This window comes from Sturnira hondurensis, unplaced genomic scaffold, assembly GCF_014824575.4.
Source record: "Sturnira hondurensis isolate 20B ecotype Veracruz unplaced genomic scaffold, ASM1482457v3 Scaffold0011568, whole genome shotgun sequence".
NCBI lineage: Eukaryota > Metazoa > Chordata > Mammalia > Chiroptera > Phyllostomidae > Sturnira > Sturnira hondurensis.
Window position 1 is genome coordinate 62,612 of NW_028084199.1, and position 17,009 is coordinate 79,620.

General features: G+C 34.3%; 1 protein-coding gene across 1 annotated transcript in view; it reads left to right on the plus strand.

Moving 5' to 3' along the window:
- The window catches only part of TEX11 (testis expressed 11), a gene marked incomplete at its 5' end in the record, with an annotated part of 97,356 nt that overhangs the window by 51,491 nt on the left and 28,856 nt on the right, over window positions 1-17,009 (plus strand). Inside the window, 6 exons of the mRNA XM_037060266.1 lie at window positions 1,948-2,099; window positions 4,161-4,246; window positions 7,659-7,796; window positions 7,913-8,015; window positions 12,394-12,518; window positions 15,254-15,339. Of these exons, the coding sequence (XP_036916161.1) occupies window positions 1,948-2,099; window positions 4,161-4,246; window positions 7,659-7,796; window positions 7,913-8,015; window positions 12,394-12,518; window positions 15,254-15,339 (690 nt within the window). The remainder of the gene's footprint in view (window positions 1-1,947; window positions 2,100-4,160; window positions 4,247-7,658; window positions 7,797-7,912; window positions 8,016-12,393; window positions 12,519-15,253; window positions 15,340-17,009) is intronic.

Genomic DNA, 17,009 nt, shown 5'->3' on the forward strand with positions numbered 1-17,009 from the left:
CTTTAAAGGCTGAAGAACATTCCATTCTATGTATACACAACATAATGCTTATCCATTCAACAGCCAGTAGATGATAATACATGTGAATTTTAGCTATTGTGAATAATGCTGCTATGAACTGGGTGTAAAAAAATCTCTTTGTGAACCTGCTTTCAGTTGTGGTGGCTAAATACCTAGAAGTGGACTTGCTAGATACCATGATAATTGTATTACTGGTTTTTTCAGGAACTGTCCTACTGTTTTCACAGTGAATGTATCATTTTACATTCTTACCAACAGTGCACAAAGGTTCCAGTTTTTCCATGTCCTTGCCAACTCTTGTTCTTTTCTGGGTCTTTAAAAATTTTTTTTATATTCTAATGGGTGTGAGGTAGTGTCACATGCAGTTTTGATATGTATTTCCCTAATGACTAGTGATTGGTCATCTTTTCATGTGAGTTTGGCCATTTGTATAGCTTGTTTGGGGAAATGTCTATTCAAGTCCTCTGCCCATTTTTAAATTCATTGCTTGCCTTCTTGTTTTTGATTTTATGTGGTTCTCTATCTATCCTGGATATTAATCCCTTATCATATATATGATTTACAGCTATTTTACCCAATATTGTGGATCACCTTTTTACTTTGTTGATGGCGTCTTCTGATGCACATTTAAAATTTTTGCAGGAAATCCAGTTTATGTATTTTTTCTTTTGTTTTCTGTTCTTTTGGTGTCACATCTAAGAAATCATTGCCAAGTCTAATGTCATAAAGATTTCCCACTTTTTCTTCTAGGTGTTTTATAGTTTTAGGTCTTATGTTTTTGTTATGGACCACTTTGAGTTATTTTTTTATATATGGTGTGAAGGTAGAAGTCCAACTTTATTCTTTTGTGTGTGATATCTTATTTTCCTAGCATTATTTGTTGAGAAGACTGACTTTCCCCACTGAAGGTCTTGATATTCTTGTCGAAAATCATTTGACCATATATGCAAGAGTTTATGACTGGGTTCTCTAGTTCACTGCCCTGTATATCTTTTTTTGTGCTAGTACCACATTGGTTTGATTACTACGTCTTTAGAGTAAGTTTTGGAATAAGGTAATGTGAGTCCTCCAGTTTTGTTCTTTTTTCAGAACCATTTTAGCTATTCAGAGTCCCTTGAGATTCCATGTAAATTTTAGGATGAGTTTTTCTTTTTCTACAGAAATCATCATTGGGATTTTGATAAGGATTGCATGAAATCTGTAGATCACTTTTTATAGTATTCCCATCTTAATAATTTTAAGTCTTCCGATCCATGAGTATGAGTATGGAATCAAATGTCTTGTCATTTATTTATGTCTTCATTAATTTTGTTGAAAACTGTCTTACAATTTTTACTAAGTCTTCCGGCTCCTTGGTTAAATATTTTTGATATCATTTTATGTGAATTGTTTTCTTAAGTTTCTTTTCATAATGACCCAAGAAGGTGGTCAAAAGGTACAAACTTCCAGTTACAAGATAAATAAATAAATACTAGAGATGTAGTGTACAACATGGTGACTATAATTAACAGGGCTGTATGGTGTATTTGAAAGTTGCTAAGAGAGTAGATTCTAAAAGTTCTTATCACAAAGTGACTGGTGAATTTCTAATGTTAGTTCATGTGTCTTTTTACATTGCTCATAAAGCAATTGTTATAAATTAGCATCATTTTTGGTGAAAATAGACAAATAAGACATTAGGAAAGAGATGATTATCTGACTGTAGGTGTTCATGAAAAGAAAACATTTGTGGCTTAATAAATTAAACAAATTGAATTAAAAGCTTTATTTTGTCAAATAGGCATGTTTGGACATTTAGTAATATTACCTAGGCTCAGGTATAATTTCTCTTGCCTCTTTTACTCATATTCAAATAAAGTTTAGTCCTACCGATTTAAAAAATAGCTGTTCTATTCATACCACTTATAATTTTGTTTCATTAAACAGAGAATTTGTTGGGTTCAGTTTCCTGAAGATCGTCTGTGAACATTTTAAGTCATCGGAAGAAGTCGGAAGAGCTCTACTGTTCCAAATTGAAGTACTTCTACAAAGGAAGGAAGAAGAGCTCGCCAGGGAGAAGATTGAAGAAATCATCATAGGTCAGTGGGATTTCTACAGATGTTTTAGAAAGGTGTTAATATGCATGTAATTCCAAGGAACAGTAGCGAAATACTCAGGTCAACAGATTTTTTCCCCTTTTTCTCACTCCTCTTTATTCTCCCTAATAACCTTTAACTATAACACCTCACCTATCCAGATTCCACTTGTTTGGCAAGCTAGAATGAGACAATCAGCAAAAATAACAAAGGCATCAACAAAACCAAACCTTTGAACTTAAAACTCATGTATGGTGGAAAATTGTAATGTTAGAAATCCAATTTCATATTTCCAGTTTGATCTCAAATTTGCTGTGCACTTTCGGGCAAGTCAATAGTATTACTAGATCTTGTTTTTTCCAACTATGAAATGAAGGTTGTGAACTACAATTCCTGGTTTTTGACTTTTTTTAGCAGTAGCATCCTTTTGTGATGCACTGTTACGTGAACCCCTGTCTCACATAACATACTCTGTAGTTGCTCTGGTTAAGGCAGAGCCAGCTGCTGTAGAGCCAAATCTTAGCATTCCCCAATCCCCCACCTCTCTGTGGAACACTATATCCTGAATAGCACAGATAGTATGATCCCTTTCTTAGAAAATTCTCGCCCAAATCTCTTCCAACTCTGCAAATATATATATGTGTATATATATATATATATATATAGTTACTAGATGTTTTTTTTATTTTTATTGTTCTATTACAGTTGTCCCAATTTTTCCCCCTTTGCCCTCCTCCGCCCAGCCCACCCCCCCACTCCCACAGTCAATCCCCACACCATTGTCCATGTCCATGGACACAATTTAATAAGCTTGGTCATCTGGTTTTTTTCAACACTTAACATTTTAATGGTAGTATATTTAAAAGAGTGAAAGGGCGTACAGGGAATTATATGGCTAAGCTGACAACAAGGGAAGAAGGAAAACTCTACAAATTTTATTTCCAAGTTTCAAACATTAAAAAAATACAGTAATGTGTACTATACTCTATAATAGGTACCAAAGGCATCACTGTGATTTATTAATAGTACAATAAAGTGCAGTACTTGTTAGTGTTGTTGACTTTGAATGGTTAAAATGTTAAAGGTTAAAATGTGCTTTAGAACACTAGAAAGTATATTTAGAAAAATATAATGGGTAAAGCATAATTTTAGAAAAATTAAGAACTTAATGAAATGATTTAGACTTTTCAAAAGAAAAATGTTTTATGTTTAATTAAATAGTCAACTAGAAAACTTGGTTATCCAGCATAACTAATTTCCTTAGATTATAGTTAGGGAATCTTAGTTTCATTGTGATATCTGATTATACACTTATACTTTCAAAATAGTTTAACATTTTAAGTAGATACATGAAGTGGCTTTGTACTCTCCTGTGGGTATTTTGAACTAAACCCTGGAACAAACTACATCTGCTGACTGGGCTTGAGAGTCGGAAACTCTGCCTCCTAATCAAGTCTTTGTGGCAATTGATAGTGCTAAAGGGGTGAAAGAGAAGTGGGTATAGAATTATATTATTATTTTAAACTTTTCCTTAATGTGTGCTGATATATTTGAACTCTGTAAGTGTCTAGACCAGAAACAATCAGGCACAAGTTACAATTTAAAGTAATCAAGTTTATGTGTAAAAATCATCTTAAAGTATTCTACAAAGGCTTTAAGGTATAATTGGCCTTTCTTGTGAACTTGATCTGATCTGGTTAGTACACAATAAACATTTCTTATTAATGATTTCTAGCATTGCTGCCTATTCATTCACAATAACATTAAGGCACCAGATGATGATCAAATCTGGAACATGGTAAAGACATTAAAGAGAGACTAGGCTGGAAAACTATTGCAGATTGATTGGTGAATCACTGTGATTCTACCAAACTCTGACTGTATCGTATAATCAATTTTGCTAGTAAACCTAAAATTGATGATGACAGGCTGTCTGAATGTGATTGTGTTTGTAGCCATTACTTAAATATTACAGGTTCTGAATATACTTAGCTGTTTTATTTAATGTAATATATCTTGATTCTTGCTTCTAGATCTTGAGAGTTTTTTTTTTTCTTTTTTCAGGTCTGCAAATAGGAAGAAAAATTTCGACAGAATCAATAGGATATTTACACAACCTTCTGTGGAAGAAAGGTTCCCATTCTTTTCAGGTTTGGGAATAATGTCTTTTTATTCTTTATATTCTCCCTCAACCCCAACAAAGAAAACAGTGTGTCGACTATAAAAATCATAGAACATCAAATACTTTAATAATCTATTTATTAAATATTCATAATGTAGCATGTTAATGGGGATTGAAGAATTTATTTTAGTTTTTATAAATTATATTTTATTAATTATGCTATTTTACAGTTGTCCCAATTTTCTCCCTTTGTTCCCCTCCACCTAGCACCCTCTATTCCCTCAGGCAGTCCCCCCACCATTGTTCATGTCCATGGGTCATACGTGTAAGTTCTTTGGCTACTCCATTTCCTAATGCTGTACTTTACAGACAAGAATTTTTTAAAATACTAACACATGATTTGTCCCCACTGAGGCCTTACAATGTAGAAAACTGACACCATGGATATTAAACTATAGGAAAGTAATTTATTTTAACATGGGGAATGAGAAACTCTGAGGCGGTTTCATTCCCTTTAAAAATTGTGGTGTGGAGCATAGTATTTTTAGGGTAGTGAAAAATACTTTGAATGATATTATAATGGCAGATATATATCATTACACATTTGTCTAAATCTATAGAAAAATGCAACGTCAGTTGTGAGTCCTGATGAAAACTAGAGACTTTGGGTGATTGTGATGTGTCATTTTAAGTTCAAATGTACTGCTCCAGTGCAGGTTTTTGATAGTGGGAGAGGCTATGCATGTGTAGGGGCAGGGGGTTCATAGCTAATCTCTATACATTCCTCTCAATTTTGCTGTGAATCGAAAACTGCTCCAAAGGAAACCTTCCAAACCTTCTGGTGCAATTAAAAAGATACAAAAAAGTAGTAATATATTTTCTATTTCCAAACCAATCCAGGTTTATAGTAGAAACATTTTAAATAACAGATAAGTTTTTTAAGTATAGTTATTTGTAATCTAATCACTTGTCAAATTTTCATGTACTTCCTTCTAATCTTTGTGTGTGTATGTGTGTGTGTGTGTGTGTGTGTGTGTGTGTGTGTATGTGTGTGGAAAAAAGGGGAGGTACTGTTTTTAAAAAGTTATATTAGATTTGCACTTCAGGAAGTAACAGAGACCAGATTTATGTCTTTGCCTAAACACTCACCCCCCAATTTGAAAAAAAAGATTTTTTTAAGACATTGGCTATCTGACAGTAGAGAGTGATCTCTGGGAGACAGGAAACAAACAAGGTGAGCACTGTAGTTGTGCCGCTTACTACCTTGAGTTTCCAAGCTGTAGTGTAAGAAGAGGAACTGAAAGGGATTCTGGCAGGCTTTCTAATTTGAGGAGATGGTGCTGAGAGTCTGGAGACCGAAGCAGCTAAAGCTTATAGAACAGAATCACAGAGGGGAGAGCATAGCACAGAAAGAAAACCCCAGCAATCCGCAAGTCCTCCTCCAGTTTTTAGCAGAGTACTCATCTGGACAACATGGAATGAAAATATCATAGTCAATAGTAAAAAAATGAAAGCTTTTGCTGAAAGATTGAGAAGAAAACAAGGATGCTTTTTCTCACCCTTCTAGTCAACAAAAGTACTGAACGTTCTAGCCAGAGCAATTAGGCATCCAGATCAGAAAGGAAGCAGTAACAGAATTGTCTCTGTTTGCAAATGACATGATTGTATATATAGAACACCTTAAGACCCCACCAAAAATTCTGTTAGAGCAGACATAGAAATTCAGTCAAGTTATAGGATACAGCATCAACATACAGAAATCAGTTGTATTTTTATACGCTAACAGTGAACTATCCAAAAAAGAAACTAAATAAACAACCCCATTTATAATAGTATCTAAAACAACTAGTTAGGAATAAACTTAACCCAGAAGATAAAATATTTGTACAATGAAAATTATGACATTGATGAGAGAAGTTGAAGAAGGCACAAAAAGTGGAAAGATATCCCATGTGACTGGATTGGAAAAGTTAATGTTGTTAAAATGACCATACTACCCACAATAATCTAAACAGGAACACCTGCCATCTGTGGCAACATGAATGAACTTGGAAGACATGCTAAGTGAAGTAAGCCAGACACAGAAAGACAAATATTGCATGATCGCAGGTCTACATGGAATTTGCGAGGGTCAAACTAATAGAAATAGAGTGTAGAATGGTGGTTACCAGGGTCTGGTGGTTGGGGAAATTGGGTATATATTGGTCCAAGAATACAAACTTGAAAGTTATGACATGAAAAATTTTCAGAGACCTAATATAATGTATGGCATCTGTAGTTATGTAATGTATTATATAATTGAAGTTTGCTCAGGGGGTAAATCTTGTGTTTTCACCACAAAAAGATAACTAGGTGAGATGATGAATATGTTAATTGGCTTGATTGTGGTGAACATTTCACAATGTATATGTATATCAAAATGTCTTACTTTATACCTTAAGGTTAGCTACTACAAAATAGAATAGCATTCTTGCTTTTCTTTGAGAGCAAGAATTATTTTCTTTCTTTATATCCTGTATTTCCTCACTGAGTTGATGAAAAAACTACTTTAGAATCCCTTCTCCTATTGAGTCTTTTTCTTTTCCCTCATTTTCCAGTCTTGCAGAATAATTTTTAAACTCCCACTTTTAACAGCCAGAGTAGAATGTAATCTTAACTCTAAATAGTCAAAGGCACCGCTGTACTTACTCAGCATAGTTGTTTCTAGTTGAAGAGTGTCTTATTCCTTTTAGATCCTAATGACACCTGTTATTCCCTGAAAAATGTGAAACTTCTTGTTTCACATCTACAAGGGACTCGTTTCTATACCTTACCTTGGTGTGCACGAGCAACCTGAATTTTCTTAGCTTAAAAGTCATCCAAGTTATTTCTATTAGATTTTTCCCATTAGCTTGTTACCATTGAAAATTTTAGTGCCTCAAAAGTAAAAACAGCCCTCGCTGGTGTGGCTCAGTGGATTGAGCCACACCAGCCAGTCAAAGACAAATACCATATGATCTCACTTATATGTGAAATCTAATGAACAAAATAAACCGATGAACAAAATAGAAACAGAGGCATGGACAGTCCATGGAGCAGACTGACAGCTGTCAGAGGGGAGGGGGACTGGATGAAAGAAGAGGAAGGGATCAGCCAAAGAACAGATACGAATGAACCACAGACACAGACATGATGGCCAGAGGGAAGAGGGGTGGGGGCTGGTGGAGATGGGCAAAGCAGGGGGGCAGGGATTGGGGACATCTGTAATAATAGTGTCAACAATAAAAATAAAAAATAAATGAAAAGTATTTAAACAATAAACGATGGAAGTTTCTTAGGTTCTTTCATTAAAAGAAAGAAAGAAAACAATATCATCTCTCTGTTTCTAGAGGTAACTTGGAAATATTAGAGCCAAATGTAGAGATATCTGTGTGATTTTGTTATTTCTTTTCAAACTTTAGATCCAAAATTATCTTGAGGCCCTAAACTGGTACTACTATTCCTTGAGAGTCTATGAATCAGATCAAATGGATGAGGAATTTCCTAAACTGAAGAGGAACATGGCTTCCTGTTACCTGCATATGAAACAAGTTGAAAAGGTCTTTTCATTATAAGTATAAGTTAGCCATTGTGATTATGTTAATAATATTAACAAAATCCAGTAAGATCTTCCTTAAAGCTTTTGTAAAAGAGACCCAACATTTTTTTTTTTCAGGCTAAAGAAGCAATGGAAGAAGCTGAAAAACTTGATCCTGGAAATATTTTCACTCAGTTTTATGTATTCAAGGTTGCAGTCTTGGAAGGCAACTGCGAAGCAGGTATAAATGTTATTTATGAGATGCATTTGATTATTAACACAAAGAATACAAATAATCCTCTTTGACCATAATAGGAAAAATATTGTTTGCAAGACAATGAAATATATATATTCTAGCTTTTCTACATAAAGATAATATAACCATGCAAAAAAGAGATATGAATACTTACTTAAGAATAAAAGTACAGGGGCTACCTCAAGGGGGTAGGATCTAGGCAGGTGTGGGACAAAAATAGGGGGGAAAGTCTTTTCATGGTATACTTTTTTTTGTATGTTATGTTATTTGGACCAACCTATTCAAAAATTAAGTTTACAAAGCTGTGGAGGCAGGGGACAGTATACTGCAAACATCTGTCAGTTTAAAATTGTCTTTATTGAAAGGAAGTCTTCAGGGTACCTTTGGACTGTTTTCACTTATTTGGGAAATGATTGGTGAGAGATCAAGCTTTGAAAAGCAGTTTCCGTAATGTTGACAGTGTTGGAATTACTCACACGAATCTCATCCCATTAGTGCTCTGTCTTTTCCATTAAGATAAGCATAGTTTCCTAGCCTGTGTGCCTGCAAACACATGTATCTTGACTTGGTTAGGATATGCTGTGATGTTATTCCTGTTCAGCTCTCAGAGTAGCTGAGCATATTTTGGAGCAGCATGAGCTCCAATCTGGTTGCTCTTTGTGAAGGGCACAAGGTTGATGAATTGAGAAACTTGAATCCAAACAGAATTTACACTAATTCAATTAAGTAACTATTTATGAATACCTATTATGTGCATCGGAACTCCATTACTCAATCCATAGGAGAAAGGAAGATGACTTATTCTACACTGAAAAAGAAATTGCCTAGAATAGTAACAATACCTGTGTATTAATTAAGCAGTAGCAAATTGAAGTCAACTCTTTATCAGGGTTAATACTGGTGTCATGTCCATCATTGATGTTTTCATTAGACACTTCTGGGCATTTGCTTTATTTGATGTATTATGTTGAAGCATAAAAGAACTTGAAAGTTTTTGCCAGCAGAAATTGCAAAAAACCCTTCAGATTTCCTGTTAAACCTTTTATTTTAACATTCTATTAAAATAATTTTACTTTTAAACATAGCATCAGCTCAGTATTTTTAAAGTCATATTTATTGAAGATACATAAAATTTACTCCTGCTAGTGCTGTGTGATTTTATGAGGTTTATTTATATTAATAATTCTATGAGTTTTAACAAATGCATTTAGTCATGTAACCATTAGTATGATCAAGATATAGAACAAAAAAATTAATTCAGGCCGCGTTGTTGAAACTCCTTCCTATCACTTCCAGCCTTGGAAACTACTAATCTCGTTTGTATCTCTATAGTTTTGCCTTTTCCAGAATGTCATATAAATTTAATTATGCATTTTTGAGCCTGGCTTCTCTCACTTAGCATATTGCATTTGCAACTCATTTATACTTCTGTGCTTCCATAGTTTGCTCTTTTTCACTGCTAAGTCCAAAGTAATCACCTCTATAAACCTAGTACCCATCTGATACCATATATAAATTATTATAATATTATTGAGTATATTTTCTGTGCTGTATTTTATATCCTCATGACTATTCTATAACTACCAATTTGTATTCCTTTTTTTATTTTTGTTCAGTTACAGTTATCCCACTTTTTTCCCTTTTGTTTTTCCTTGCCCTCGACCCCCTGCTCCCACAGTCAATCACCATCCCATTGTCCATGCTCATAGGTCCTTTATATACTGTATGTTCCTTGACTTGCCCCTTCCCCTTTGTTCCTCTGTTATACCACTCCCCCCTCTCCTCTGGTTACTGTCAGTTTGTCCTTTAAAGTCTATTTTGCCTGGACTAAGTGTTGCTACCCAGCTTTTCGTTTTGTTTTCTTTCCGTCAAATATCTCTTTCCATCAAATATCTCTTTCCATCCCTCTGCTTCTAGTCTATGTGTCTTTCCATCTGAAGTGAGTCTCTTGTAGACAGCGCATGTAAGGGTCTTGTTTTGTTATCCAGTCAGCCACACCTCTTTTTTTGATTGGAGCATATAATCCTTTTGCATTTCAAGTAATTGTTGATGGCTATATATTTATTGCCATTTTATTGTTCATATTTTTAATCTTTTTTTTCCTCTCGAAGGAGACCTTTTAACATTTCATATAATACCGATTTGGTGGTGATGAACTCCTTTAGCTTTTTCTTATCTAAGAAGGCCTTTATCCTTTTAGGTTCAAGAATAGGGTTAGGTCTGTGATTCATTTTGCATTAATTTTTTATTTGATCTAAGATTCGGATTGAAGTTCATTCTTTTACACATATCTATCCAGTCATTCCAGCATCATTTATTTGAAAACTATCCTTTCTGAACAGCATTACATTTGCACCTTTATTGAAAAATCACTTATCGTATGTGTATGGGTCTCTTACTGGCCTCTTCATTCTGTTCCATTAAACTCTTCATCCATCTTTACATCATTCCCACACTATATTGATTACCATAGCTATGTAACAAATTTGAAATCATGCAGTGTTAGTCCTTCAACTTTGTTCTTGTCTTTCAAATTATTTTGGCTATACTGAAGTCTTTTGTATATCTCTATGAATTTTATAATTTGTTGTTCAATTTCTACAAAAGTGAATATTGAATGGGATACTGAACCTATATATTGGTTTGGAGAGAATCGTCATGTTCCAATCTACGAACAAGTTATAAAACTCCATTTATTTAAGTCTTTAACTTCTCTCAGAGATCTCTTCTTTCAGTGTATAGGTCTTATGCATCTATTGAGATTTCTTCCTAAGAATATAATATTTTATTCTATTTGAAATAGTGTTTTAAAAAAACTTTTGTTTCTGATTGCTCATTGCTAGAATGTAGAAATACAAATGATTTTATATATTGACCTTATATCTTACAAACTTGCTAAATTCACTTATTAGTTCCAGTAGCTTACTTGTATATTCTCTCAGATTTCTCTACTGAGATGATCATGTTGTCTGTGTATAAAAATAATCTTACTTGTTCTTGTCCAATCTGGATACAATTTTTTTTGGTTTTATTGTATTTGTTAGTATCTCCGGTTCAGTGTTGAATAAAATTGGTGAGAACAGACATCCTTGTCTGAGAGGGAAGGTATTTATTGAGTCTTTATCTATTAAGTTTTATGATGTTAGGTATAGGCTTTTCACAGATACCTTTTGTCAGGTTGAGGAAGTTCCCTTCTAGTTCCAGTTTTCTGTGAGTTGGTGTTTTTTTTTTTAATGGGAATGGATGTTTAATTTGAACATACGATTTTTCTTCATCTACTGAAGTTACTGATTTTTTAAGTTTGTTAATATGATCAGTTACATGGATTTTCAACTGTTAAACGCTACATTCTTAGAATAAACACTTGCTCATAATATATTCTTTTTTAGACTTGGAAGCAGAATTGCTGGGTCAAAATGCAGTTTCATTTTTAGTTTTTTTGAGGAAATTCCATACTGTTTCCCACAGGGGCTGCACCAGTCTGCATTCCCACCAACAGTGCATGAGGATTCCCTTTTCTCCACATCCTTGCTAGCACTTGTTGTTGCTTTGCTTATGATGGCCATTCTGACAGGTGTGGGGTGATACCTCACTGTAGTTTTAATTTGCATTTCTCTGATGGCTAGTGATGGTCAAGTTGATTAATATTGTTAAATGTACTATATCCTTGCTGAGTTTCCATTTGTTCTATTAATTATTGAAGGAGAGTTTTGAAGTCTTTAACTACAGTTGTGGATTTGTTCATTTCTCCTTGCGGTTCAATCAGTTTTTGCTTCTCAAATTTTGAAATTTTGTTATTGGGTACATAAATATTTCAGATTGTTATGCTCTCATAGTGAATTGATTCTTTTATCATCATGAAATAACCTTCAATCACTATTAATATTATTTCCTATGAAATTTATTTTATCTGATATTAATATAATCCTCTAGCTTTCTTTTCATTACTTTTACCATAGTATTTTTATCCTATCATTCATTTATTTTACTTCATTCTGTATTATCTTCCACTTTATGGATATACCAAAATGCATTTAGCCTATCCATTGTTGTTGGAATTTAGGTTGCTTTCATATTTTACTCTTATAAATATTGCTGGATGAACATATTTGTATGTTTTTGCTTGCTTTTGCATGTATGTCTATGGGATAAATTCACAGAGGTGAATTGTTCAGTTGGGCATTTTTCTGACATTTAAGTCTTCCTTGAAAGTTTAGCAATTTAGATGACTATGGAAATTATATTTTAGAGATATTAGTGCTCATAAAATGTGTTCCAAAATCATTGTGATATAATTAACCATTGATAACTATTATCTTTTATAAGAGTATCTCATGTTTTGAATTGTTTTCTTGTTTTTCAGCTTTCCAAGCAATTACTGCTTTCAAGGATACACTAATGTCTAAAGAGCTGGCAGAGACGGACTTATTTACAGATGTTCATTCACATGGCAGGCTTTTAGGCTTAGCTGCCCAGTTTGCTCTAGAGGTAACTCTTATGCATCATTTATGAAGTTTTTACCTATTTTTCATTTTGAGAGACAATTTAGGCACAAGAGAGACCTGTGCTTACTCCTTTTAGTATTTGGTCTCATATTTTCACACCAAGCTTGACTGTAGAATTGTTTTATTTCTCTTCATTTTTTTATACTGTAAATGAAACAAAATGAGGTAACACATTTGTGCTTAAGACTATAGAAAAATAAATATAAGAAAACATTAAGTTTAGAAAGAAACACCTAATTTAAAATGCTATGCCATGAAAACAAATTCAGTGGTTATCTATTAAGAAATTTATTTTTCTCATCAATTTGAAAAAAATAAAACTGGTTTAAATTTCCATGGACCTCGTCAGTTCTTGACCACAAAGTGCTTTTGCTTCAGAAGTAATAAGTATTTGCGCCCTGTTTTTCACCTGCAGAATTCTAGTCCTTAGTAATATATAAAATTAGGAAAAGCATCATAGCAACTGTGGAGCTCTTAGACCTAATGATGGACTAGGTTCTTAATTTAATCATTTGTAAAAATAAAGGTAATACCTAGCTAGAGAATTGTGGAAATTAACTGAGAAGGTAGCTAAAAATGTGATTTGAAGCTTGGGCTATGAATATAGTATTTCTGTTATTATTAACACCTGTGCATCCTGGCCACAGCAGCTGTTTCTTCTACTTTATCTCATGTTACTCCCCTACGTCATCATCATATGTTCAGTGCTGGGGTGAGTGAGAAGGTATCTTAAGACTGAAAAATGAAGCAGGCAACTCCATAGAACATAACAGAATTTACTATAAAACAGTTTACTCATGGGAAGATTAGGTCAGAGTCGAACAGATGACCCAGCTATTTGTGCACAGATTATTCTCCACTACTAGACCCCTGTTACAGTTTTATAGTATAACTTTGGTGCTAATGACTGACAGAACAAAGGGACAAATAATGAAGTAGTGCCAGGGGTCATACCTCCTAATGGTCTTGTGACATGATTGATTATAATTGGTGCTATTGCCACTTTGATATTTATCTCAGTTGATGCCATTCTGGGTGTTATAACAATAATATTTATGGCTATGTTTTAAGAAATACAGATAATCATCAATTAGAAGGCTTTGATATGCTTTCTAAGAGCAATGATGTTGGTCAAAGATCACAGCATGAAACTTCAAATGAAATCTGGGATGTAAAGATGGGGTTGGTTTTGTTCACATCCACTTCTAGACATCACAGTAATATAAGCTACCATTACATTAGCCACAAGATCCAGGATGGTAGAGACATAAGTCCTCTATCACTCCAACCAAACATAGTGTCTCTCAAACAGGCCAATCACATTCCTTTTTATATGTCTTGTTTATACCATCTTTTAAAAAGCATTCTAGCTTATTTAAATGCTACCCTTTTCAAAGCCCAACCTAAGGTTTCTTTCCACTGTGGAGACTTCCCAAATCATTTCCATCCTCATGTTCTCATTTCCATCCTCATGTTCTCTATCTATTCTGAATTTCGGTAATTTGTAACATGTATGGTAGTTATGGCCTTATATTGCTAATGTATGGCTTGTCTACCCAAGTCGACTTGTGAAATCTTTGAGGACTGTATTTTTAGCACCTAGCCCAATATCTTGCTCATAGTAGTTACTGAATATGGTTTGAATGATATATGTCTTAATGTTAATAAATAGGGTAATAGAACTCTTAGAGGAGGAAAAATATTTGGCAGGTGCAGATACAGGATATGTTTGTGTAGGATGGTAAAGAGGAGGAAATTAGAGGAATTTGGTAGTGGGGAAGTCAAAGGCAAATACCTTTTTAAGTGAAGGTTTATAAATTTATATTTTATATGGAAAGCAGAAGAATTTCACCCTATTATTGTACTTCTGAAAAGAAAAATGGCTTTAATGGGGAGGAAAAAAATCAGGAAAAAATACCTAAAAGTAGTTTGAATTAGAGGATGGGTGACCAAACCCAAGAAATTGAATATATACCCACAAAGGAATAAGTGTAGTATCCAGTTTTCACTCACTACAGTTGCTTTATAAATGGCATTTGAAATGCTAGTGAGAATATCATTCACTTGGCAAATATTTGTTGAGTAACTCCTATGTGCCAGGCACCTGTTCTAGTGTCTTGGGATAACTAAGTAAATGAAACAGTGCTAGGCTTTTTTGAAGCTTACATTCAAGCAGAAGGAAAGCAGATAATAAATAAGCAAGTTTGTATAATATGTTAGAAGTTGATGGGTCATACAAAAAATAGAGCAGAATAAAAAAGGATCAGGAGTGATAGTGGGGTGGATTGGTGTGAGTTATCATTTTAAATAGGGTAGTGAGGGTAGGTCTCATTGAGAAGATGACATTTGTGCAAAGACTTGAAATTGGTAAGGGAGTTAGCCCTTGCAAATGTGTAGGGATGGGCAGTAAAGGCAGAGTGTTCTAGGCAGAATCGAAAGCCATTACAGAGACCCTATGGTGAGGTTCCAAGTATAGCAAGGTTGGCAAGGCTCTTAGTGTTTCTGCATAGGGAGGAGTGGGTTTCTGACACCAATATGAACTTCTTCTGTTTCTGTCAATGAGCTATATCATTCTACCATCTTGCAGGACCTCTTTTGAGAATACAAAATGAACAAATTGATATATTTTTCTTGTCCTTAATGGGCAGGAATATAGATAACATTTTGTAAATATCACTTTGAGATGTGATTTAACATATTCTATTTTGTCCTTTTTAGAATGGACAACAAGCTGTGGGAGAAAAAGCTTTGGAATATTTAGCTATATGTTCAGAAGACCCAGAAGAAGTCTTGGTAGCTGTAAAGTAAGTAATTCATATCCTATAGAGAGGAAAGGATTTCCTGCGTGTGTGCATGCCACATTTTCTTTATCTGTTCATCCAGACACTTAGATTGTTTTCATAATCTTGACCATTGTGAATAATGCTGCAGTGAACATGAAAGCACAGATATCTCCTCAAGGCAGTGATTGTCTTTCCTTCGGATATATAACCAGAAGTGGGAACTGCTGTCTCATTTGGTAGTTAATATTTTTAATTTTTGAGAAACCTCCTTACTGTTTTCCATAGTGGCTATACCAATTTATAATCCCACTAACAGTGCAAAAGTTCCCCTTTTTTATACCCTCACAAATACTTAGCTCTTATGTTTTTTATGTTAGCCATTCTAACAGGTGTGAGGTGATAACTCACTGTGGTTTTGATTTGCATTTCTCTGATGATTAGTGATGTTGAGCATCTTTTCATGTACCACTTGGCCATCTGTATATCTTCTTTGGAAAAATATCTATTCAGGTCCTTTGCCCATTTTAGAATCAGATTGGTTGGCTTTTTGTGCCTTTGTTTTTCTATTGAGTCATATGAGTTTCTTTATTTAAAGATTTATTTATTTTAGAGAAGAGGGAGAGAGAGAGAAAGAAACATTGATGTGTGACAGAAACATCAATCAATCAGTTGCCTCTTGCACACCCCCAATTGGGGACCTGGCCTGCAACCCAGGCATGTTCCCTGACTGGGAATCGAACCACTGACCTTTTGGTTTGTGGGATGGTGCCTAACCCACTGAGCCACACCATTCAAGGCATATACAAGTTTCTTATATATTGTGGATATTTACACTTATCAGATACATGGTTTGCAAATATTTTCTCCCATTCTGTACGTTGCATTTTCATTTTGTTGATAATGTTTTTTCTTTTTTGCTGTACAGAAGCTTTTTAGTTTGGTGTAGTCCCACTTAATTTTTGCTTTTCTTGTTTATGCTTTGGCTGTCATATCCAAAAAACCATTGTCAAGGAGTTCTTTCCCTGTGGTTTCTTCTAGGGGTTTTGTGGTTTCGGGTTTTACATTTAAGTCTTTAGTCCATTTCAAGTTAATTTTTTAAAAATTTTATTTATTTATCTTTAGAGGGGAAGGGAAGGAGAGAAGTATCAATGTATGGTTGCCTTTCATGAGTCCCCTGTTGGAAACTGGCCTGCAACCCAGGCATGTGCCCTGACTGGGAATTGAACTGTGATTGTGTGGTTCGCAGGCCCGCGCTCAATCCACTGAGCTACACCAGCCAGGGCTCAAGTTAATTTTTTGAGAGTAATACAAGATATGGGACTCAGTTTCCTTTTTTTATGTGTGAATATCCAGTTTCCCCAACACCATTTATTGAAAAAAACTATCTTTCATCTATTGAGTATTCTTGGCTCCCTTGTCCAATATTAGCTGATTTTATATATATGTGGACTTATTTCTGGACTCTATTATTTTATTACCTTGGTCTATATGACTATTTTTGTGCCAGTACCATGCTGATTACTATAGCTTTGTGGTATAACTTTAAGTCAGGATGAGTGATCCCTTCAGCTTTGCTGTTTCTCAAGATTGCTTTGGCTCCTTGGGGTCTTTTGTAGTTCCATAGAAATTTTAGGATATATTTTCTATTCCTGTAAAAAATACCATCAGAAATTTGATAGGGATGCTTAATT